Source organism: Gavialis gangeticus, unplaced genomic scaffold (genome assembly GCF_001723915.1).
Source record: "Gavialis gangeticus isolate Ggan-Ray unplaced genomic scaffold, GavGan_comp1, whole genome shotgun sequence".
Taxonomy (NCBI): Eukaryota; Metazoa; Chordata; order Crocodylia; family Gavialidae; genus Gavialis; species Gavialis gangeticus.
The window spans coordinates 39,604,296-39,630,406 of NW_017729028.1; the positions used below are offsets into that span (position 1 = coordinate 39,604,296).

Below are 26,111 nucleotides of genomic sequence, written 5' to 3' on the forward strand. Positions count from 1 at the left end.
GTCAGGGCGGCTAAAGTCTGGAACCAGCTTCCAAGTGAAGTGGTGCAGGCTCCCACCCTGGGGGTTTTTAAGAGGAGGTTGGATGACCACCTTACTGGGGTCATTTGACCCCAGTGCTCTTCCTGCCATGGCAGGGGGTCGGACTAGATGATCTGCTCAGGTCCCTTCCGACCCTAGAAACTATGAAACTATATTCACAAGGCCTTTTGTGCTTAGCAGAATGACATCAGCTCAAAGCAAAGGAAATTGAATCATCAACAAGCCAAGACAGAGGTCCAAAGGAAAACTTGCAATATAAAGAATAGATGGTGGGAAGACAAGACAAAGGAGGTTCAACATTTTGCTGACATGCATGATATGTGTGGTTTTTTCAATGCCACCAAAGCCACCTACTGTCCAAGAACTCAAAAACCAACCTCCTTGAGACTTGAGGATGGAGGAGACCTGATTAAGGAAAGGGGAGCCGTCAATGCCTCCTTGAAGGGAGCATTCTGAAGTCATTGAGACCGTTGTTGACTGAGACTGTTGTTGATGACAGTATTCTTAGTTCCATCCCACAACAACCAGTTAGAGATTATCTTGGAATGCCTCCAATCCTTGATGAGATGAGGAAAGCCATCAAGCAGATGAAGAATGATAAGGCATCTGGATCAGGTGGAATCCTTGTCAGGATCTTCAAGTTGGGGTGAGAGAAGCTTACATCACAGCTCTGTGACCATGAAAATCTTTAAGAAAGGAGACAGGTTTGAATGGAAATTACAGAGGGATCACCTTGCTGTCTACTACCAAGAACCCTTCTAAACCTTCTCTTTTCACTTGCTGAAGAGCTCCTCCTGGACTCCCAGTGTGTGTTAAAGACATCAAGAGTCACAACCAACTTGATTTTTGCTTCTCACCAGTTACAGAAAAATGCTGGGAACAATATAAATTCCTCCATGTGGCCTTCTTTGACCTCACAAATGCCTTCAACTTTGCCAACCAAGAAACACTATGGTAGATCTTTCTGAGGTACAGATGCCCACCAAAATTCTTCACCTATTCTTCACCTGCTCCACGATGGTATCTGAGTGTTGGTTCTCAGTAATCACAGCTCCCTTTGAGGTTAAGGTGGGAGTTAAGTAAGGCTGCATCATCTCTCTGACACTCTTCTCAACAGTCCTCATTGCACCGCTACATCTGATCACTGACAAGCTTCCAGTCAGAGTGGAGCTAAACTACCAAATGGATGGTATACTATTTAATCTCAACAAACTCCGAGCCAAAACCAAGATCCCTAGAACTCAGTCATTGACTTCCAGTATACTGATAGTTCTGTAGTTTGTGCTCATTTGGCAGCAGTCCTTTAGGTAATTGTCGATATTTTTATGAAGGCATACAAGAAAATGGGACTAATGCTTAACATTCAGAAGACTAAGGTTCTTCATCAACAAGCTCATAATGAACAGTTCCCAGCTCCAGTAGTTCAGATTTATAGTGAGACTCTGGAGAATGTTGGGTATTCCCTGTATCTCCGAATCTCTCTCTCACAGAAGGCTGACATAGATGATGAAATCTAACATTGCCTTAAATGTGCAAGTGCAGCCTTCAGATGCCTGAGGAAATGGGTGTTCAAAAATCATAACATCAGATTCAAAATCAAGCTCATGGTTTATCAGCAGGCACGATCCCTACCTTCCTGTATGGTGTTGAGACGTGGTCAATCTACATGAGACACCTAAAGTTTCTGGAGAACTACCATCAACGCTGCCTATGGAAGATTAGTTGAATCCAGTTGGAAGACAAATGGACCAACATTAGCATCCTCTCACAAGCAAACACCAAGAGCTTCAAGGTTCAGCATCAAGTTCATTGGCCTGGCCACATCATCTGCATGTCTGACTCCAGACTCCTGAAGCAAGTTCTATTTTGCCTAAAAGGAGGGCAGAGAAAGCATTTCAAGGATATTCTTAAGGTCAACTTGGAAAAAATATAACACTGAGATCAACTTGTGGGAGACTATTGCCCAGGACGACCCCAAGAGGAGGAAGAATTTGCTGCAAAAATCTCAGTATTTTGAAACCTCACAACAACAGCAGGAGATTGAAAGGCATGAATGGTAGAAACAGCTTGTTGCAGACAGAATGAGGAATTGAGAGCCATCCACTCCACACAGAAATACATGCCAGAGTTGCAGAAGGAACTGTCAATCCTGGATTGGCCTTGTCAGCCATCTTTGGACCTAAAGATAAGACAATCAGAGAAGACAATCATCCTCAACAGTGAGGAATTGCTGCTGCTGTTATTTTGCAGCATGCATGCACTTGCTTTAACAAGTTGAAGATGTTTGTTATTAATAGTGAGGCTATGATAAAAGTGCTTCCTGATCAAGTTTGCAAATGACTTGAAATGGGAAAGTACTGCAGATACTTTGGAGGATGGGAGTAGAATAAAAAATTTTCTTGATAGTTTGAAGAGCTAGGCTGGGGATCACTGAATGAATTCCAACACAGATACCTACATCTAGGGAAGAATAACCAAATGCACAAACACAGAACAGGAGGTAACTGGCTCAGTATCTGTATTGATGAGAAGTAGGGGTGCACCAATAGAGATTTTTGGTGCTGATACCAATAGCTGATATTTAAGGAGGCATATCTGCTGATACTGATCTGATTTTTGATACAGGTGTCTCCAGCTGGTAAGTCCAGTGTGGTGGAAGGGGAAGGGGGAGGGAAGGGGCATGGGGGGGAAGATCAATGCCCTCTGTGGTGAGGGAGGGGGCAGGGGCAGGTGTTGCCTAGGCAGGATGAGGCCAGAGCTGTGGCTCATGGGGAGGGGGGAGGCGGCTCCCACTGCTGATTGAACCCTGGGAGGGCATGGTAGGCAGGCGTGTGCCTCCTGGATCTGTGTGGGGCAGGGCAGAGCAGGGTAGAGCAGACTCCAGCCAGGGCTGTGCGGGGCTTTTCTTGGCAGGGGCTGGGCTTGAAGCAGGCACCAGCAGTGCTGGAAGGATGCTGTATCTACCCCAAATTTTGCTGCAGCTCTGCTCCCCACACCATTGCCGCCAGCCATCCAGTGCAGCCCTGGCTCAACGCCTTGCCTCCACCTATGTGCCAGGAAGAGCTGGGGCAGCACCAGGTAGCTGGCGGTGCCAGCACTGGGAGCAGACTGGTAGCAAAATTTGGGGTTGATTGCAGCATTCTCCCAGTGCACCCCTTCCTCACTGTGGGTGGCGTTGATATGCCCCCCCACACCTTTTCCCTGCCCCCTTCCCTTCTACCACACTGGACTCACCAGCTGGAGGCAGCTGTCCATGCTGTCATTTGTGCTCTTTGTTGCCTGAGTGCTATGCTGTGGGTGTGCACAGCACAGGCATTTATCAGCCAACTTATTGGCCCCATTGGGCCAATATCTGATACAGCCAGTTTTCTTTATATCAGTACTGATCCGATATTGGACTGATGTATCGGTGCACCTCTAATGAAAAGGATTTACGAGTTTTGGTGGATCAGAGACTCAGTGTCAGTCAGTAATGTGACATAGTCACAAAAGAAACAAATGTAATTGTGGGCTGCTTCAACAGGAGTGATTGTGCCATTCCACTTGGTTCTGGTTAGGTCACATCTAAAGTATTGCATGCAGTTCTGGGCTGTACTTTTAAGAGGGGTGTGGAGAAGTTGGAGAAGATCCAGAGGTGAGAGACAAAAATGATAAAGGACTTGGAAGCCAAGCCATATGAAGAAAGATTGAGAGAACATAGGTAAGTATAGGCTGGAGAAAAGGAGATTAAAGTAGGACATGACAACAGTTTTCAAATATTCAAATTCACATTTTGTATTTCCTGTTAGCCAGCCTTAGGGGCCTCTGGGCTCTCTGATCACCACCCCCGTTTCCCCCCCCCCCCCCGAGACTCATAACTCTCCCGACTCATGGTATAGGGATGCTTGGCACTTCAACCTGTTTCTCTGAATCATCCTCATGGGGACAGAAACCTAATTTGTAGATATAATCATGCTGACAGGTACATCTATACTGCTTCCCTGGGGCTCCTGGGTGTCTGGTGCCTCAGGGTGGTTTCACCATCTCATTGCCAGATTTGGTGCTTGTGAAATGAGAAAAGGCATGTGGGATTGTTCTTCTCAGTGGCACTGGAGAGATGGCATAGATGTACCCTTAGAGCAACATGGATTTTGCCCAGTGTATCCCCAAAAAATCTAATGAATGCAAATGAATTTTTGTTCCTCATGCCAGAATCTCCATGTGAACAGATACATTAATACATTGGAAGCAAACACAAAGACTAGAGAGATAACAAGACTGTCCTCTAATTTGGCCTCTGAAGATGCTCTTTACTCTCTTGTACTTTTATGTAGTACTTTATACCTGTGCTTCTAAATTAGAATAATCCCCTTTGCCTGTGACCAGTAGCTCCATGAGGCATGATACTACAGAAGATCAGGCCATGAAGTTATGGCTGGCCAGAAAAGGGTATCTTGTACTTTTATGGTATAAGGGCATTTGTACACAACACGGGGGTTTAATTCTCTCTAAATTGAAATGGTGGTATTTTAAAAACACCACTTCAATTTAGGGTGAAGTAACCCCACGTGTCATCTACACCCATGTCGGAGCCTAATCCTTACCTGACTCTCCAGCGGCGGGGAGGGGAGAGTGAGATGCTGATGGACAGAGCGGTCCTTGAGCTGCGGGGGGAGGAGGGACTAGTGCTTCCCTCCATGGCAGCAGCACCCATCTGCAGGCATCTGGCTTGGGCAGTCCCAGGGGAAATTGCAGCTGCAGAGGGAAGCACCAGGCCCCTGCACAGCTCAGGCAGGCAGGCAGGCTCTGGGTTGGAGGAAAGATCAGGCTCGCCACTTTTTTTTTTTTCCTTCTGTAGAGCCTGCCTTCCCAGGCTGCTGCCGGGCTGTCTGCACGGTCTGCCTGCACAGCCCCTGAGCCGCACAGAGCCTGGTGCTTCCCTGCGCAACAGTAGGGTAGGAAGCTAAAATGCGTCAAAGGTGTTTTACTTTGTAGCACCCCAAAGTCATTTGCTGCCTCCCAAAGTCATTTAAGGTGCATTACGCTGCTGAATGTGCTACAACAGCTGGAATTAATGTGCAATATGCCGCCAAATGTGCAAACAGTAATGCCATTAAAGTGGTGCAAAAGGCATGTAACCTGCTTTAAACCCACTTTAAAGTGTCATCTACAAACACCCTAAGATCTCTCTTTCAAAATCCTAAGTAGCAGTTTCATCTCTATAGTCTCAAATAATGTCTCGTATTTATTAGCAGACCTCTTAAATCCTTATTTTGATGCCATTTATGATATAAATTTTGGTATAGCGTTCTTGCTCTGAGCCTAATTTTGATCACAGTACATACAGGCATAAGAGGCCAGCTGCACAGTCATTAGCAGAATCGGGCCCCTGTGTTCATATAGTACTCATAATAATAATGATACTGTTATTAATTGTAGTGAATTCTCACATATTGGATAACTCACATCACAGAAAAAAATGACTTGGAATTATCTTTAGATTTGCAGTTTGTCAAAATTATTGGAGGGTACCAGAAAATGGTAAGTATTTTTGAGGGGTATTCCAAAACTAACCTTCGTGGTATTATATACAAAATATTATACCCAATTTCCCTAGAGAGGCAATGAAAAATGGGCACAAAAAAGGATTACAGCATTTATTTGACAAAACTAAAATACAGTCATTGACTCAACCTCATAGGAGCTGTGTTGGGGGAAAAAAAGATATTTGTTTCTTCTTATGATTAAGATTAAATTTGCAGTCATGAGAACTGGCACCTCTTTAAATGAGTTTTATACGCAGTAGAAAACTATGGAAACATAAAATTATAGGATAATCACATTTCTGGTTAAAGATCTTTTTTTTTTTTTTTTTTTTTTACAGAACTACAGGAAAATGCTAATAACAAGAACAATTTTCAGTATATCGAGAGGATAGTTTTGTTATTCCTTTATCAGTGAGGAAAAATCAAATAAAAGAAATGGGTTTTGCTTTGAGTTCTAAAAAGATTTTTAATTCCAGGACATTTGTGTCCCCTGTGAAATTAAGTTCAATAGTTGAGGTCCTACCCCTGGTAAAGCTCCTTCTCTGCCATCCAGGAACCTCCTCATATTTGGCTGATGATGTCTCTGTTGAGTTATAGCAATGGTAGGAGGCCATGGTTTTTCTAGTAGCGGACGTTAATCCCCTGTATACCTTATTGAGACAGAGGTACAGCTGAATCTGTCTTCAGTAGGCAAAGCTGACCAGGTAGATATGTTTGCAAATGATATAGTGAGACACCAACTTCTGGCCAGCTTCAAATGGAAATGTGGGGTGTGCTTTGGTCCATTAAATGTCCAGCAGTGCTGCAGAGTCCAAAATGATCCTAAATTTGCTAATGGCATTTATCTTAAGGGAAATGGCTTTGGTAGTAAGGGAAGGCATATTCTGCAAAGTGCAATCTCATTCTTGCCTGTGTTTGGTTTGTGCTAGCTGTTGATTTTTTGGCTTTAGCAGGAGATGATTGTTTAAGTAGCTGAGTGCTTTTTCATACTGCAACCTGTATGAATGATACAAGGGCAAAGACTGAGCCTTTTGGGATGCTATAGGTGGGAGCTCTGGGGTTGGAAAGAAACATTGCTTGCAGTGACCTGTGAGTTTGGTCTGAGATAGAGGCAAGGAGTTTCCCTGCAAAACATGAATATTTTGTAACTAACAACAGGATCCATTATTTTCTATGGGAAGAGCCAGTGAGATAGATACAGGTGCATTCTGTGATCTATGGGTAAGAAGATCAGCCACCAAAAAAAAAATGCTTGAAGTCTGTGCTTCTGTCTTTGTATTGTGGTGAGAAGTTTGACTGCCAGGATTCGGGTAGCTAGCTGGTGGCACTGAAGATGGATTTTTTGCCAGGTTTTCAATCAGCTTGCCTGGAAAAGCAGGATGACATTTTGTCATGGCTGTAGCTTCAGTGGTTGATTTCTTTAGCATTCATCGGACTACTTTAGGGAGTATGGTACCTTCTCATCCAGATGGGAGATGTCAAGGATCTCTGGTGTTGATTTCTGCATTTCTACCATCCAGCAGAGGCAGATTCAGAGTTATGGTGATGATCCGGATTATTTTCAGTGCTATAAAGGCTTCTCTTTGTTTGAATAGGGCAAAATCCTTGCAGGAAGCAGTGTCATTCTGTCCCTGTGCTAAACCTACCTCTGGAAACCCACTGAGCCATTTCAGGTGTGTGTAATCCTATTAGTGAAAAAAGATTGTCCTTATTCCTTGCAGGAGCATGTGTTACATTCAGGGATTTATGGAAAGCTGTTTCAATTTTCAAAGCTGTTTGGGGCCTGGCAAAGATCCACAGGGAATGATTTCCATGGCAGAGGAGGGATGGGCCCTCTAGGCCTCGTCCGTGGCAGTGGCATGGCGCTTTACTGAAAGACTCCAGTGCTGTGACTCAGGATAACAAATGGTTTCCTCTGACACCAATGAAGAATTCATTTTCCCTCTTGCTTTTCAGTCACCAGATGCCTGATTATGGCATGCTCTGTGAACCGTATGATGGCTCTGCCTCCCTCCAATACCACTTGGTGAAGAGACATCTCCTGTTTAAAAGGATTGCTCAATGCCTCTTGTCTCTGGCTTTTTCTGCACTAGAAAATTGTTGGGAACATGCCATAACTAACACAGTGTGAAACAGGCCAGGGAAGTAGCGCTGCTGTGTTTAAAACCCTGTCAGTGGGTGACATCTAGCCGGGGGCTGGCTAGCTGCAATCAGTTCAAACCAGTGTAAATGTGGCAGTCCCTGTCCCACGATTAGTTCATGCAGGTTCTAGTCCAGGTCATTTCCAAATGTCGATGATTCCCCTGAGTATAGGGATGGATTTGGTGAGAAGGGAGAGATTTCAGTATGCCAGGATGATGGGTGGGAGTGGGGATTGGGGGCGGGGGGCAAGGCTGGGGAAGAAATTCCCATCTTTAAAGCTGTCTTTTGACAACTGTGAACTCTGGAGCAGTGCCTGGAGCAAAGAAGCCTCAGTCCTCTCTGAATACTTCCATAGTAGCAATGTGTCCTCTCTACCCATTGGAGAAATTATAGCATGTGACCACTGCACAGTTTTAATACTTCATTTGCTTCTGAGCTCTTTAAAAATCCTACTCATTGGTCTTGTGCATCTTTAGGCACATTTTATGTAGAGAATCAACACTTGTAACATCTTGGAGCAGCGTGTCACGTTCTTGGTCCAGGGCCTCATATGCACCAATTAACAATCAAATAATTTCCCCCTCTCTGGAAGTTTATACTTGTCCTGGCTGTCTCCCCAAGCTTTCCCACTCCCAGGTTTTCTGAGCTCCTTCCCAGTTGAAAGCCTTGGTAGAGGCCTTGCTAGACACCCCCAGCCCCGATGAAAATCATAATGGAATTTAGGCAGAGCCCAGGTGCTTGATCTGGCTTATTTCTCAGCGTAGGCCAGACCCCAAACTAGGTGTCTAGGGATCTTTTGAGGCCCAAATTAGGTGCTTGTGAGAATGATCTGGGTTTGGCCTTTATCTCAATATTTGACTCCCCTATAAAGCTGATTTAATAAGAAGAGACTAAGGGCTGGAAAACACAGGAGGGCAGAGAACTGGGGTGCAGTCTTAGTGGGAAAGAGCGCTAAAGGGGAACCAGAAGAGCCTATTGAGGATAGCTGGAGAAGCTAGGCTTGCCGATGACTCTGTCATAGGATGATATGACTCCAGGTAAGGTAGATGCGCATACAGACTATTTGTTTAAAACTCTTTCCCTATCTAAATCTTTGTCCCTAGTTCTAGTTGAACGGTAGGGATAAAACAGCACAAACTAAATCTTCTGTAGAAAAAGACGGATGAGGGCTGAAAGTAGAGCAGTTCCTTAGTGGGAAATGCTGCTGCTGAAGGAGATTTGTTTACAAGCCAAAAATGATTTCTAATTTAAACTGCTTTTTAAGTCAATGTGGATTTATTCCCTTCTGGGTTTGAAACTTTGGGTAGGGAAGGACTCTCATAGAGGACACAGCTGAAGCTGTTTCAGATTGCAAAACAGAGATGATTTATGCTACAGCCTCCTGCTAGTTGCTTTTTTCTATTACCATGATGCAACTTCTGCTCCTCTTCGGGGTGCAAAATAGAGTGGTTTTTCTTGGAGACACGGCAAGCCAAACCACTCTTGGTTACATCATTTTGTGTCTGCACTCTTAGCTAATCAGCTTATCCTTGATATACAATGTATGCCCCTGTTTGCCAACTGGTTGGCAGAGTACATGCAGGAGTGGTAGTCATGTAGCCGTCATCAGGATTGTACGTGTTAACTCTTTTATAACTCCACTATATAATGCCTTGGCCATAGATCCAAGTTTTCTTTTCTTGTAGCATTTCCCAGGAGACACGAGGGTTGGACTGTTGCTTGCGATTGCCAGCGAGTTAATTCCCTCTATCACAGCAGATCCCACAAGGGATTTGCTGGAGTATACTATGTTCTGCAGTGCTGTGCTCTGTCCAGATGTCAGTGGCACAACTTCCCTGCTCCGTCGTGTAGTACTACACCACGAGAAATTTTCTTGAATTCTTCCTTTCCTGATTCAGCCCTATTGTTCTTGCTGTATTATCACACCCTGTTCTCTCTTCTTGATCGCCACTGTTTTGGAGGCTGAAGACTTATAATTTCATAAGCCTCCAGTCCTGGCTGTACTCATTTTTGTTACTCTTTTCTGAGTGCCTTCTATCTTGTTGACATCTCCCTGAGGTTGTGGACTTCAGGGCCAGGGCACACAAACTGGTTGTCACAAAGGTAAAAAGGGGCTGGGATTTACCATGTATCACCTGCTCTATAGTAACTGCTGATGATAAAAGGGGCAGCTTAGCCTTTTTTCTATTGACGATGGTTTCCTTTCCATTTGCCATGGGGTGCACACAGACAGTTCCCAGCGAGTCACTGATGTCTGTTAAGTGCCTGCCCCATTTTTGCTCACCATAACTGGTTGGGTTGCCTACAGGGATGGATCCAGATGGGGTGCAGTGGTGCAGTCATGCCCCTCTTTGATTCCCGATCCTCCCAGTTTAAAACCAACTGCCTGGCAGTGGCAGTAGCATTTCTATTCAGGCAGCAGTAAGGGAGTTACTTGACTCCATGGCTCATTGCAATCTACCCAATTCCTTCTAAACTTCTTATTCCACAGGTGTTAATGTCCCCCTCTGCATTTTTAATTGTCTTGATATTCCACTAATCAAGCAATTCTTTCTTCAGTAGCTCTGTTATTAGCTGTTCCTCTTAATGCGGCTCTTATTTCACAGCCCTGCAAGTTATTTTTAATTAGAGCTAAAAACATCAGCTCAGGTTTGGAAACATTAAATCAAGTGAACATCAATTCAGGTATGGAAATGACTTTCAGTGAAGCATTGGATTCACTGTCAAGGTCAAGATGCTCAGGAAGGCTTGCTTTTGTTTAATGAATCTGAAAGAGATGTGCCTTTAATTATAATGATAATCAGACTAAAGAAACAAGATCTTCTGATTACCTTCTACCTAGCTTGTCATGTTTTCATACATAATTTAGGTGTTAGCAAATGAATGCACATTCCAGTAAAGTTATATGTGTGTTTGCTTTGATCTTAAACTAAATAATATGGCCCTAGCATATTACTATATTTACTCAAATAGAAGATGCCCCTGATTATAAGACAACCCCCTAGTAATTAGATTCTCTATATAGAAAATGTATACATTTGTTATGATTTTCCAGGTATACAATCTAAATATTGGAGGTTCACCTTGAATTTGTCCTCCTTCCACTGCTAGAGCAGGGGAAAAAATCTGGGGGATAAAATAGATTTTTGCTTTCTGCTTTCCTCCAATTTTAAAACTAGGGGGAAAGTGCAAAAGCAGTTGTCACAAAATTGTGTAGTTAAGATCCCCATTTTTTGGAGGGGGAGAACCTTATCTTGGAATCAAGTAAATATGATAGTAAAGCTTCCAGTTTATTTTTACCTGGAGGAAAATGTATGGTGTGTTATATGTGATGATATACCTGTACCCCCCTTACCAAAATCCTAGATCTATCCGTTTTTGCCTATAGCACAGAATCCCTATGCTAAGAGATTGCATGAATTTGAGTCTGAAATGTTTGTGCCCCCTTATACCTTTTTATGTGTTTATTATAGGTGTTCTCTCAACATTGGGAAATGGATATGTTATTTTTCTATCTGCAAGACAGAAAAAGAAGCTGAAACCTGCTGAGATAATGACAATGAATCTAGCAGTGTGCGATTTCGGCATTTCAGGTAATTCAGTGCTATTGTATTGTTCACTATATCTGCAGTTTTTTTGGTCCTGATATATAAAGCCAGCTTCTACCCTTGAATCTGTAGATGAGGCTCCTCTCTCCTGGGAACCTTGTGCAGAATCCAGCCCTTCGTGTTTCTGCTTTATTTTTTCCACATAAACCAGAAGGAGAGGAAAAAGGATTAAAGAGCAATTTTAAGGGGGAGTAACTTTCTCCTTGGAAAGAAACCAAAAAAACAGAGAGAAATAGGACCTGATCCAGCAATCCTGCCTCTGGCAAAACTCCTGTTGAGTTTAACTCAGGATCAGACCGGCATTTTGGAATTGGCACAAAGCTGCTTTTATCACAGCTGAGGAAAATTATATTTTAGCTCTACAAATGGCACGGCACAGATCTAAATCCCTCATAAATACATACTGAACACAGCCAATAGAAACAGGGGGGAGGGCAATGTCAAGAGTTCACGCTCTCCAGTGTTATAATTTTCTGTCTAGGTCCCCACTTACAATGGGACACCTTCTATTTTCCTTCCCATACAAAAGGGTGCTCTGCCTATGACAGGCTGCAAAGAGTAAGACAAATAGCAAGTCATCGAAAGATCAACATGCCCAAGTTTCCATCTGAATGTATGTAAAATTGGGGAAGTGGATTGCTCTTTGTGAATCTTTGTTTTGTAATCCAATAAACCTTTGTAAATCTCTTTAAGTTGCTGAGACTTCTACATGCAATGGCAAACGGGCACTCTTTTCCAAGAGAAGGTCTTAAAGCAGTGGTTTTCAGCTTGTGGTCCATGGGCCCCTGGGTGTCTGCAGACTATGTCTAAGGGACCCAGGAAAGATAACCATGATCAATCAAAAGTATGTGAACACCCATACTTACAATTCAGAGGGGTTCTCACTGCTATTCAAATATTTTTAGGGGTCTGCCAATGAAAAAAGTTTGAAAACCACCGCCTTGGAGTTACCACCATCACAGTTACAACAACTCAGCTTAGCTGTAAGAAAATCCACCAGGAATATGCTCTTGACATTCGCCCAAATGACCACAAGGTGTCGTTGGTGTGGTTCGTAAAAGAGCTTAAAGGGACCAACGATACCGTTACCTTACATTTTTATTAAATAACATAATTAATGCACCTTAGAGAAAGCAGTCATTTTCATTGCATTTTCTGAGAAATGTCATGATTGAGATTGAGAATTTGCTATCTTGTGGCTGAGTGATCAGCCTGTGGCTACACAACTAAATCGCAACTGGGGCATTTATTTGCTTGTGTCGGTAGCAAGTAGAGTCCCAGCATAATAATAATAATAACAATAACAACAACAATAATAATATTGCATAGCAATATTGCACATTGAATAATTTATCAGACGTTATTTTCCATCTCTAGCACTCAGAAATGCATCAAATAAATTTTAGACCGGGCTTGTTTCTTGTCTCTAATTAGGATCCCACTTGTGACTTGGATCATTTCTGCAAACTTACTTTCATCTTGATGCCGTCTACTGGAGTATGAGGAATTGTTCCTTGATCGTGCAAGCTGCAGTCGGTTTGTGAGGACTGTGATTAAAACAAGGATTTAGAATCAGGACTTCCAGTTTCTGTTCCCAGTTCTTAAACTGACATACCATATAATTTTCAAACAAGTTAGTTAATCTTTTATGAATCAGTTGATTTTAATGGACACATACTGCTTTTTAACCCCTCCCTAATATTTAAAACTGAATATTTTCCCATGGAAACATTTTCCTTTCAGGAAGTGCTAATGCCAAAAAATGGCACATTTTGTGGGAATGTACTGATTCCAGTTTAGGTTCCAAGGGATACCAGCACTCATTGCAAACTTGTTTTTTGGTGCACATTTTTCTTGCCACCTTAGCTAAAAAATATCAGTGGTCTAAACTGCTATAGGTTATGTGCTAATCCTAGGCAGGGTTGCCAACTGAAGACATTTAGTTTTTACTCTCAATCTACAAGCCTTTTGCTGTCAGCCAGATGTTTTTAGTAATGCAGGTTTTTACTGATTTATGTTTTAATAATGTAAATGTAACTCTTCAGCCAGCTCTGCCTGCTGTCAGGCCCCAGTTACAAGGGCTGGATTCAAATTTAGATAACATCATAGAATCATAGAAAATGAGGGTTGGAAAGGACCTCAGGAGGTCACATCTAGTCCAATCCCTGCTGAAAGCAGGACCAGCCCCGACTAGATCACCCCAGCCAAGCTTTTGTCTAGCTGGGTGTTAAAAACCTCCAAGGATGGAGCTTCCACCACCTTTCTGGGTAACCTGTTCCAGTGTTCTACTACCCTCCTAGTATCAATCATAGACAAAAAAAATTGATTGTCAGTAAAAAGTTAGCAGTAAATTTTTGGGGGGTTGGAAATCCTGCTCGACTGCACTGAGATTTTTGCATAGTGCTGCCCTCCCATGCCACCACAGGGATCCCCTGCTCACCGCCACAACCTGATGTCTCTGACTTTACTCTGCACCATAGTGCATCCTCAGCCAATCCCCCATTAGCCCCACTCGCACTGTCTCAGCATGGACTCACAAAGCATGGACCTGTGGCTCAACAGTATTACAGGCAGCCTGGATGCAGCAGCAGCAGTAGCTCATGGGTGAGCGAACACTCCTTGCAGGGTGTTGCACTCCCACTCTGACACCAGGTAGCACTGCTGTGCTCTGTCTGTTGGAGCTTCAATCAAGCTGCAGCTGCATAGTGTTTTTACTGACAGTTAACCTTTTCTTTTATGGAATTCACTGGCAGTCCTTTTTATCCTGATTTTTAATTTTAATTTTTTATTTTTTACTGACAGTCACTAAATTTACAGTTGGCGCGCTGGTCCTAGATACTCATTATTTCCATGGAGATGTCCAGGGAGTGGCAATAGGTATTTGTCTAAAATCAAACCCAAGGTTGAGTTACAGTCAAATGGTTCATTTAACTCCTGTACAAACATAGCTTGGTTATAAGGACTGCTCCAAGCACAGAGGTGATGTCTCTTGACTTTTATTATTGAAAACTGTATATATCCAAATGATTGCCAACTTTTTTATTTTTAGGTGAGTCCCTCATTATATTTGACATTTATTCTTAAAGCCCCAAATGATGGGATAATAGAATCTTAATTACCATTGAAAGAGAAAAAGTACCTTTCTAGCCTTCAAGGGTGTGTCCAGATGAGCCCAGTCATGCGGTATGTGGCAGCGCAAACACGTACAGTTCTCCGCACTGCAAGGGCATGCTGTTCAAGCATGCACTGCTCATTTCCCCTCCCCCCCGGTGGGTTTTTTTGACCCCTGGATATCCAGGGGGAAAAGAACCAAACCAGAGCAGTGCATGCTCAGGCAACATGCACTGATAAAAAGGGGAGCTGGGCCGCTTGGAGCTGTGCTGTGGCTGCCAGCCTGGCTCTGCCTGGCAGGATCACCGTGCCTGCAGCTCTGGGAGGCCCCTAAGACCCCAGGTAAGGCTGCTGGGGCCAGCACAGTGCTGGTCTCAGCCTCCCCTATGCCACCTGGGGCAACCTGCCATGTGCCAAAGTATGCGTGGGATGGGCGTTCCCTGGGGACAAGAAGCAGCGGTGCAAGGTGCACCACTGCTGCTTGTCTCTAGGGAACAAAATGTCCACACTCATGTCGATGCACCCCATGAGTTTTTGAAGGAAAGCTTAAAAATATGAACCAAATGGATCTTAGGAGCTAAAAAATAATTTTTTACGGTTAATAAAACCCAAAGTTGTATGCCTTTAAAATACTTTTATGTATTGCCAGCCAGGAATTTTCCATTCCTGTGATTTTGGGAATAGAAAATAAAATTTATTTTAAACTCAAATTCTCCATGGCAAAAATGCTGAGTTAGCAATTATATATCTTCTGTCAAAAAGTGAAAAACAAAATGTTCTCTTTCTAGTCATTTTGACCCACATCTAATTTAAAAATTTTTTTTTCTGCCCGTCGGTGTTTTATTCTGAATAAATTCAACAAAATGATAAACTATATTCCCTTATCGCTAATATTTTTCTAGCACTAACTACATCTCCCTTTGCAACTAACTAGAGTCCCTATTTTACTACACTTCTTTTCTCTTTTTACAAGAGCTTCTGATAACACCTCTTCATTTCCAGTTTACAGCCCTACTCTATCCTTACAAGCAGACTGTCTACAGTTACATAGAGTCTTATTGCACTCAGCTTAACCTCTTCCTTAGGCCTAACGAAGAGCACTTGATGCCTGAAAGCTTTTCCAGAAGCTCTCCAACTATACAGCTGGTCCCAGGAAAGATATCACAAAAAATCCTTGCCTCTTGTACATTTCCCTATTTCCCTAGTCTTTTAGCCAAAGAGCCTAGTGTATAGTGATAGTAGGCTATTCAATTATCGGTTCCTCAAGGCACTGTTACATTACAAGCAAGTGCAGGATAACTTAATGACAGTTTAATACTGTAGTATCATATCAGATTGGTTTGAATGGAGCTGTTCCGATAAATTCAATAGATCGTGAGGAATTTTTCATGAAAAATATTGAAATATTTCACTTCATTTTCAAATCAAAAGTTTTTTTGGATTTCCGTTTTATGAAAAATGTTACAATTTTATACCAATTTCAGACTAAAGCATATCTTGAAATATTAGGATTCTCTACAGTGCTGTAACTCTGAGGTTGTATTGTTTCTACTCCCAAGATATGTTGGTGCTTATTTTTCATAAGATTTAGAGAGGTTCAGCCCCAAAGGAATTGTTGGATCATCCAATTTGATCTTCTTTATAATACAGACCCTTAAATTGCACCCACATAGCTCTGTATTAAGCCCCTAAACTTGTATTGAACTAGCACAGTGGGGCCCAACCATTTGACCCTACAGCCCGAGTCAGTGGCACATGTTTGTTCGTGGCCTGGATTCAGCTTGCAAAGCTGGATCTGATCTGTGGGTGAGCATGGCTGGGTCTGACTTTGGTGTGCAAGACCAGTCTGGCATGGGCCCCAACCCTGTGTGCTGGATTGGTCCCCATGCCAGATCAAGCCTGCAGTCCTGTCCCCACATGCAGGGCCATGTTGTCTGGCCTGCAGAGCTTTGAAACTTGGCAGTGGGGGAGAGAGGCTGTGTTAATTGCCACTGCTCCCCAACCCTGGAGAGCCCTATGGGTGGGATGACAGGGCTCTGTCGACTGGGTCTGGTCCATGGGCTAGAGGCTGAGCACCACTGAACTAGAATGTACTTTCCAGAAAAGCAACTGATTTTGATCTGAAGACATTAGGAGATGAAAAATCCTATGCTTCCCTTGGATCCTTAGGTTGGACTATCTTTCCTTTGTAATGTAACCCTTTTTCACAGTTAGCTTCCTATATTTGGGCCATGACAGGTTTTGAGGTACTCAAGTTTTGAGGCACTAGGCAATTTTACCCTGCATTTGAAGACACCAATCTTCTCATTGATTTCCTGGGTGGATAATGTACTGATAAAAGTTATAATTTAGAGACATTCCCTAATTAAGAAGAGATGGGAATTGGGAGTTTGTCCCTCAGTTAGGGAGAGCCCGTGAGTTAGTTAGAGGTATCCAGAAGTTGTGTGCTGCTCCACAACTTAAAGTGTGTTGTTCTTTTCATTGATTGTATGTCTGTATTTACTGAACCCAGTGATCACTACAGGTAAAAGTAGGGCTTGGTTTTGTCTGTGCTGAAAGGGTTTTTGGACAAACAAAATGACACACTTATTCCCCTCCTTGAAGTTTCAGGAAAGCCCTTCACTATCATTTCCTTCTTCTCTCACCGCTGGATTTTTGGCTGGATTGGCTGCCGCTGGTATGGATGGGTTGGTTTCTTCTTTGGCTGTGGGAGCCTTATCACCATGATGACTGTCAGTCTGGATAGATACCTGAAAATCTGTCACTTATCTTATGGTAAGCTACCAGGGCATTTTTACTGAACAAATTTCTTCCCTGGGGGGAATGTTTAGGAATTTTATGACTAAATTTATGTGAATCGTTCTTTATTCCCTACTCGCCTGATTAGCAGGGAAATCCCTGAATGGTAGTTTTGGCAGAAATGGGAGTATAATTTTACAACATCTCATGTCAACGTCATTAACAATGTCCCATTGTGTCAGAGCCTGAGCGCGCCAAGGTGAAAAAGACCAGGCATTGATTTTTATTGTCCAAGTAGAATGAAATAAACCGAAGTGAAGTAAAGAAATAACATAAATGGCAACAGCTAAATTAGTACATTTAGAGTTTATGATTCTCTCCATTTTTAATAACTCACGTTATCCATAGCAATGAGAGAGTAATAGAATTTAAAGTCAAAATTAAATATTATGTTCATCTCACCTAACCTCCCACATATCTTGCTGGGATCCTGTGACCCCAGCTGACTTCCTGCCCCTAGGGCAGGGGCCTGGACTCGATGATCTCCCGAGGTCCCTTCCAGCCCCAATGTCTGTGAAATCTATGAAATAATACAGGGCATAGAATTTTTTGGTTTTCTGTATCGAATCCCTAAATTGAGCTAGAACGCTTGTCTTAGAAAGATATCCAAGCCTTAATTTAAAGACGTCAAATAAAGAAGTCATGACATCTCTAAGTAAGTTTCCCCAAATGTTTATTGACTTATTAAAAACTTTTACCTGATTTCAAAGCGGAATATCTCGTTTCAGCTTTTGGCTGTTGAATCTTTCTATACCTGTGTTCCCTAGATGAGAGAGCATGCTGCTGCCTGAAACCTTTTTCCCTACGAAAGTTCTTGTAGACTGAGGGCAAGTCACCTCTTAAACTCCCTTGGATACATTGAGTAGATTCTACTCTGTCAGTGCATCGCTGTAAAGAAGAGCTTTTCAGCCTCGTCTTATTCCTGTGACTCTTTGCTAAAGACTTTCTGATAAACCGACACTGTATTTACCCAAATTACCATACTGCATTTATTCAAGATGACCCTCTAGTTAAGATAACCCCCAAATAATTGGATTCTATACATGGCAAATGTACATGTTTGTTATATTTTTCCATGTATAGAATTTAATTAGTGGAGGTCATCTTCAATTCGTCACTGCCCCTGACTGCTGCAGTGGGGGAAAGCAGTGACAGGGGGACAGGCAGTAGGTGAGGCAGCTGCGGGGACTGAGGGGAGGCAGTGTAGGGGCAGATGGTAGAGGGGTCAAGCAGCTCCCCCCCGCTACTTGCCCCCTTGCTGCCTGCCCTATTTCATAGGATTATATACAGTAATTTTATAATATGAATATATAATATATGGTTTTCTAAAATATATGATGAGTATATAGAGTGAGCAATGAGACAGTATTCCCCAAACTCCAGCCCTTGCATTACCTTTAATAGTTAAAGTAATTAACAACATGATTAATTGTATTTAACAAAACCATATGGGCACATATATGTCCTTCAAATATATTACTGAACAATTTCATATAACCAGTTACTGTGGCTTGCAAGTGGAGTTCACCTGACACCGTTTTGGGAGATGACTGAAATGGAGCATCATATAGCATATGGGATGGTGGGATACACAGTACAACCCCCCTCTGTCCTTTAGCAAGAACCTGGCACTCAGGCAACCATGAAAACCAGAAAAACCATGCAACTGCAGCTCTCCATATTCATGAGCACTATGGTTGCCTGTTGTGACTGTGTTAAGGAAAAGCCTGTGTGAAGTCAGGCAGACAGCCACTACATTTGATTTTCTCTCTGTGTTAGGAAATAACTATCCTTATTGATATTCTAAGATGTCCTCCAGGCTAGGAAACGTTATCTTATTTTATGTTCATACGTTGCTCAGCCAAGTAGAGCCACTTTATAGAGTCACATGACATCACTCTAATGGAGACACCCATCAAAATCTATTTTTACATCTGGGTTTCATGTACAAAGCTAAGTAAAATGCTTTTTCTTGGAGGGAGGAAGACAAAAAAAAAAGAAGTTAGAGGTCTAAAAATTCTTGGGCCTGTTCCATCTCTCTAATCTTCTCCATGGAAGAGACAGTATTATGGTGATTTATGAGGAGGAATACCCTGACAACAAACTTTAGACTAGCTAATAAAAGAACAGAAACGACATATCACCTGATTTTGGTGCCTATCCATAACTCAGATATCAAATGCCATATATTTATTGATCAAAGGGACAAACCTTTGGTGGGTACAAGACATAGCTAAAAGACTGTGTGCCCTGCGTAAGACCCCCTTGGAAGCAGGGTTTCCTGAGAGCCTGAGAGTGGGGGGAAAAGGGGAGAACAAGTGGTCAATCTTACCTACTCTGGGAGTCAAAGGCACTGGCTACTGTCTGCCTGTACCTGGCTGCTGCGGTGTCTGTGCACCCAGCTACTACTGCCCTGGGCAGCTGGTATTCTGGCACCCAAAGGCTGGTGCCCTATTCACCCAGCCCCAGTTATGCTGTTGGGTGGGAAAATATTTCTTATTCAATGAAAAGAACTAATGAATACACTTCTGAATCCCACAATTCGAGGGCAATTTGCAGAAGTAGTAAGTGTCCAGTCATTTGATCAGCTCTTATTTGTACATGTAGAAAAGGCTAAATGGGATTTTGCCATATATGTGGGCTTTGAAATCCACCGTTGTAAAGGCTGAATTGTCTTTCAGGTACCTGGCTGAAGAGGCATCATGCCTTTATGTGTCTGGTGGCAATCTGGGCCTACGCTTCTTTCTGGGCCACCATGCCGTTAACTGGAGTGGGAAACTATGCTCCTGAGCCCTTTGGGACATCGTGCACGCTGGATTGGTGGCTGGCGCAGTCTTCAGTGGCGGGGCAGGCTTTTATTCTGAATATTCTTTTCTTCTGCCTTGTGTTCCCAACCGCAGTGATTGTGTTCTCCTATGTTAAGATCATTTTAAAAGTTAAGTCTTCCTCCAAAGAAGTAGCTCATTTTGACACTAGGATACAAAACAGCCATCAACTGGAAATGAAGCTAACCAAGGTGAGTCATAGATATTTCTTATCCTGATTTGTCCAACCCTAATGTCTGGGTGGAAGAGTCTGTGCCCCTACAGAGCACTGAATATGTTTTTCTACTCGGCCATGTCACCAATGCACACTGATGATCTAAAAGTGCATGTGTTGACCTTTCTTCTTCTTGTACCTACAAGGTAGGAGGGCAAACTTGAGACAAATAAAGTGTAGTTTTGTGTGTAAGGCACCCAAATGTGACCCTTGATATCAGGATCCAATGTGAAGCTCTGCGATAGGCTTCTATTGTGGCTTTGGATGGTTAACTTCATCTTTGTGCCTCAGTTTCCCTGTCTGGATAATGGGGATGATAATACTTCCTTATGCCACACAAGTTGTTGTAAGATAGGTGCCCAAGACTTTTGGTGGAGAAAGCCCTAAAATATATAAATGAGAAGCATTTTTTTGTTATTAGTTACATAAACCTTTTGGACAATTTGTATTCCTCTCTCCAGAAAGATACAAGAACATATAGGCGATGCGTAGGGAGGGTACGGGGGGGGCACTTGCCCCTCCCCACCCAAGATTGGCCACGGCCATAGCTGCTGCTGGCTTCTGTGGGTGGTCACCACCTGCCCCCACCCTCACCGTCAACATGGATGGCGGCCTCTGCAGGTGATCCCTGCTCACCACTCACTGCTACCACCAACAACGCTGGTGGCTGCGGGCAGTTCATGCTCGCCGCTCTCTGGCATGGTGCCCTTGCCAGTCCTGGGAGGCACCAGTCATTAATGCAAGAACAGGACATTACTCTGATTTTAGGTGTTTCTTTTTTAGTCACAATGTGTATGGAAATTTTGCCCCAGCCTTGAGATCCTGATGCAATGCCAATTATTATAAATTTTGGGTACCCTGCCTTAGTTTTGCTATGTATGTGTTGTTTTCTCAAAACTGGACACAGTACTCCAGATGTGGCTTCACCAATGCTGAATAGAGGGGAAGAGTCATTTCCCCTGATCTGCTGGCAGCACATCTACCAATGCCACCCAGGATGCTGTTAGCCTTCTAGGCAACAAGGGCACACTGCTGGCTCATATTCAGCTTATTGTCCACTGTCGCCCCCAGGTCCTTTTCTGTAGAGCTGCTCCTTAACCAGTTGGTCCCCAGCCTGTACCGGTGTATGGGATTATTCTGTCCTAAGTGCAGGACTTTGCACTTGTCCTTGTTGAACCTCATGAAATTTCTTTTGGTCCATTCCTCCAATTTGTTGAGGTCTCTCTGAATCCTAGCTCTACCCTCCAGTGTATGTAACTACTCCCCCCAGCTTGGTGTCATCTGCAGACTTGCTGAGGGTGCAATCCATCCCATCTACCAGGTCATTGATGAAGATATTGAACAAAAAGCACCCCAAGACCGACCCTTGGGGCACTCCACTTGATACTGGCTGCCAACAAGACATTGAGTCATTGATCACTACCCTTCAAGCCCAATGATCCAGCCAGTTTTCTATCCACCTTACAGTCCATACATCCAACCTGTACATCCTTAGCTTGCTTGTGAAAATGTTGTGAGAGACAGTATCAAAAGTCCTGCTAAAGTCAAGTGTGTCATGTCCACTGCTCTCCACATTCACAGAGCCAGTCAAGTCATCGTAGAAGGCTATCAGGTTGGTCAGGCATGACTTGGCCTTGGTGAATCCATGCTGACTGTTCCTGATCACTTTCTTCTCCTCCAAGTGATTAGAAATGGATTCCTTGAGGACCTGCTCCATGACTTTTCCAGGGACCAAGGTGAGGCTGATGGGTCTCTAGTACTCTGCATCCTCCTCCTTCCATCTCCTAAAGAGAGGAACTATATTTGCCCTTTTCCAATCATCTGGGACCTCTCCTGATCACCACAAGTTTTCAAAGATAATGGCCAGTGGCTCTGCAATCACATTAGCCAACTCCCTCAATGGTTTTGGGTGTGTGGCATCCAGCCCCATGACTTGTACACATCCAGCTTTTCTAAATAGTCCCTAACCTGTTCTGTCTCACTGGTGGCTGCTCATCTCCTCTCCAAACTGTGCTGCCAGATGCACAGTCTGGGAGCTGACCTTGCCTGTGAAGATTGAGGGGAAAAATGGCATTCAGTATTTCAGGCTTTTCTGCATCATCTGTCACTAGGTTGCCTCCCCCATTTAGTAAGGGTTCCACACTTTCCCTGATCTTCCTCTTGTTGCTGACATACTGTAGAAAGCCTTCTTGTTATCCTGCATATCCCTTGCTCCCTGCAACTCCAACCCTTTGGCCTTTCTGACTTCATCCCTGTACGCCCAACCAATATTCTTATACTCCTCCCTAGTCATTTGTCCAAGTTTCCACTTCTTGCAAGCTTCCTTTTTGTGTTTTAGCTCAGTGAAGAATTTCCTGTTAAGTCAAGCTGGTCTTCTGCCATACTTGCTCGTCTTCCTGCACTTCAGGATGGTTTGTTCCTGCACTCTCAGTCAGGCTTCTTTAAAATATAACCAGCTCTCCTGGACTCCTCTCCCCATCAGACTGGCCTCCCAGAGATCCTGCCCATGAGTTCCCTGAGCAAGCTGAAGTCTTCTTTTCTAAAGTCCAGGGTTCTTACTCTGCTGCTCTCCATCCATCCTTTCCTCGGGATCCTGAATTCAGTCATCTCATGGCGCTACTGCCCAAGTTGCCATCCACTACTACATTCCCCACCAATTTTTCCCTGTTTGTGAGCAGCAGGTCAAGAAGAGCAGGGCCCCAATTCTGGGTCTTGAATGGAGCCCGACTTACTGGGGTTTAGATGTGTAGAGTCAAATCACTGAATCATGGAAAATGAGGGTTGGAGGGGACCTCAGGAGGTCATCTAGTCCAACCCTCTGCTCAAAGCAGGACCAGCCCCAACTACATCATCCCAAATCCCTCCATTCAGCCCCAGAATTTCAAAGGAGGATGGATATGAAGTTCCCTTTTGACTGATCTATGTTTCGAATGAAATGCTGGTGGGTGACAGAAGAAAGGAAAGGCTTCAAATTTTTAAGCAATTTTTTGCTTCAAGAAAATGGATATCGATAGATGAAAACGGAGATTGGGCATATTACATTATCTGAAAGGTTTTAAATGGTTTGAGAGCAGAGCATTTCTGGAAGATTTGTGCTGTAATCACCTCTTTCCAAATGAGTTTTCTTGTACTAATATCTTTTAGGATGCAGTGCATTTGCCTATGAATTAGAGCAGTGCTGTAAAACATGCACAACACTGTTATATAATGCCATAGAGGAGATATATTATGTTTAAATAGATCTGGGCAAACTGGCTTACTCAAAACAAGTGTCTAAAAACTTTAGCAAAACTACAACATTCTTTTAGTGTTTAAACAATATATCTACACACATGCACACAGAGCTGTCATAGGAAAGTCCTTTACAATAGCAATTCACCCAGTAAGGGTCTGTAGAAATTGTTCACAGTATCTGCATTATGTAGCAGAGAATGAGATTCCTACTATGGCTCAGTTTAAATATTCAGTTGAAGTTATTGCTTGCAATTAAACTCCCATCAGTTTCATTTTACACTGAACTAGAGAAATGCCGCAACTGTGACTATAGCTATGGTATTCCCATAAGGCTGTCAACTTGAGTCTTTGCATGTCGCTCACAAAGTGTGCATTTTTAATTCTGTTCATCCTCCAAAGTTATCAAATCATCTGCATTTTTACTTCAGAAAGTTGGCAGAATTATTTTTTTTTAGCTTCCTTAACAGTCTCCTATGTTTTGTTCCCACCCTGGGCCCAGGCAGGAGCTGAGGTTGACTTAGCAGAACTCTGACTTCCCTTCTCCCCTTCTGTTATAACCATCTTTCATCATAATATATTGCCAGCTGCTCCCAAGTTGCTGGTGATTTCCTCATGCATCATCAGCACTACCTGCAAGACAAGAAGCAGCCCTGTGTCAAACCTAAATGTAGCAGTCTATTTTCCTTTTCTTATTCCTTAGCTCCCCTTGTCCTTTCTGTAGGACCTAACAGTGGAGATTGGGGAAGACTGACAGGGGCTCAGATGGGGAAAACATTGACACACATGCACTTCCATCCGGATGCCAGATTTTCTTTCTGAAACATTGACAGCAATGACTTCAACCCAGGGCTGGAAATTTTTGCTAAAATTCCTTTCAAAGACATTCGCTTAATCAGTGAAAAGAATAGCTTTGGGATTTATGCGTGTGTTTGGGAATCACGTTTGTATTCACGGTTCCTTCATAGCTGATCTCTGTGTCCTTGAGCTGGAAAGTATTTGGATGGATGAAGCTATAGAAATGCAACATACTTCAAAAAAGTCCAGGAAAGAAGTAGATACAGCCTAAGCCAGTGGTTCTCACCTGGGGTGCCATGATGCAGGTGCTGCCACTGTGGCTGCAATTAAAACTGTGCCATGCACAAGGCTGCAGCATGTGTGCATGCTCCTCCTTCATTAAGGCTCTCTAATAGCCCTAAACCAAGAAGCAGAGCTGGAGCTGACTTGTGCTTATTATATATGTGTATATATGTATCTACACACACACACACACACACACACACACGTGTATACGTATATGTGTGTGTAAAATGTATATGAACACATTCAAATATTCATTTAAATTAAATTTCAAATTTCACTGGTTATTTTGGTTAGCGTATTCACCTCTAGGCTGGCTGAATAGCCTCAGGGAAAGATTTGCGCCAAAAGGATCACAAGGTTTTCTATAAGTAGTAAGTGAACGTACAGCTGCAGATAGATAAGGAAAAGGACAATGAATGACGGGATCGGTTCACCTTGCAGAACTTGTCTCCAGCTGGGATTTATTTTTTTCCATTGTGTCGTGTGCTACATCAGGTTGGCTGCATCTGTGGTAAAGAAGTGCTGTGCTAGAGAATTGGTCCATAAAGAGAGTTGTTAGGTAACTTTTTGCTCTCCTTCTGGTTTATTTTTGTCTCACCAGGTGGCAGTGTTGATCTGTGCAGGATTTCTGATTGCCTGGATTCCCTACGCTGTGGTATCTGTGTGGTCAGCTTTTGGACACCCAGACTCCGTTCCCATTCCGCTTTCGGTGGTACCGACCTTGTTTGCAAAATCAGCAGCTATGTACAACCCAATTATTTACCAGGTCATTAATTGTAAATCTGCCTGTTGTCGGGCACGTGGCTCAAAGGCCCTGCAGAAGAAGAGCACCTTGCAGAATACCAGGTAAATTTTGGAAGTGGGGTAGGCCATAAGCTTTTCCATTCCTGAACACTCTTGTCGTTACCTCAGAATCTTTACACAGCGGATGAGTTGCTGTATTGGGATGGTCAAATTGTTCATCTGGCTTGGTTTCTTGTTTTTAATAGTGGTTCGTGGTACATGATATTTAGGAAAGTTCAACTCCTTCCACAACGAATCAGTTTAATTGCCTAACATCTGTAGCATGTGTTGAAGCATGGCTTCTTGAGTCTCCCTGGTGGTCATCACCTGAAGCGCACTAAGACAGTTATCTCTTACAGGTTCTATTCCAAAACCCATTTAAATTATTGAAAAGATGTCTATTGACTTCAGTGGGCATTAGATAAGGCCCACAGTCATTTTATCCCAACTAAAGACATAACCATAAAAGGTGCTAAACACTAGGGCTGTGCGAAACTTCGGTCCCTGATTCGATTTGGCGGAGATTTGGCCTAATTTGGTGGCCGAATCTCTGAATCCAAATCCAAATCCTCCGAATCAATTCGGAGATTTGGAAAGGTTTGGCAATTCAGATATAGACACAGCTTTAAATGTTTTTTCTACGTACTTCAAGATACCAGGTGGCTCATGAACACTGCAATGCTGGGGTAGATGTAACATCCCACAGCAGTGTTGGGGGGCTCCCCAGTGCGCTCAGCAGCAGACCCAGAAG

The 26,111-nt window shown here is 43.2% G+C and overlaps 1 protein-coding gene across 1 annotated transcript in view; it reads left to right on the forward strand.

Annotated features, from left to right (window-relative positions):
- Positions 1 to 26,111, forward strand: part of OPN5 (opsin 5) — a 54,925-nt gene that overhangs the window by 6,124 nt on the left and 22,690 nt on the right. The window contains exons 2-5 of the mRNA XM_019520694.1: positions 11,180 to 11,299; positions 17,030 to 17,200; positions 19,906 to 20,240; positions 25,179 to 25,423. Of these exons, the coding sequence (XP_019376239.1) occupies positions 11,180 to 11,299; positions 17,030 to 17,200; positions 19,906 to 20,240; positions 25,179 to 25,423 (871 nt within the window). The remainder of the gene's footprint in view (positions 1 to 11,179; positions 11,300 to 17,029; positions 17,201 to 19,905; positions 20,241 to 25,178; positions 25,424 to 26,111) is intronic.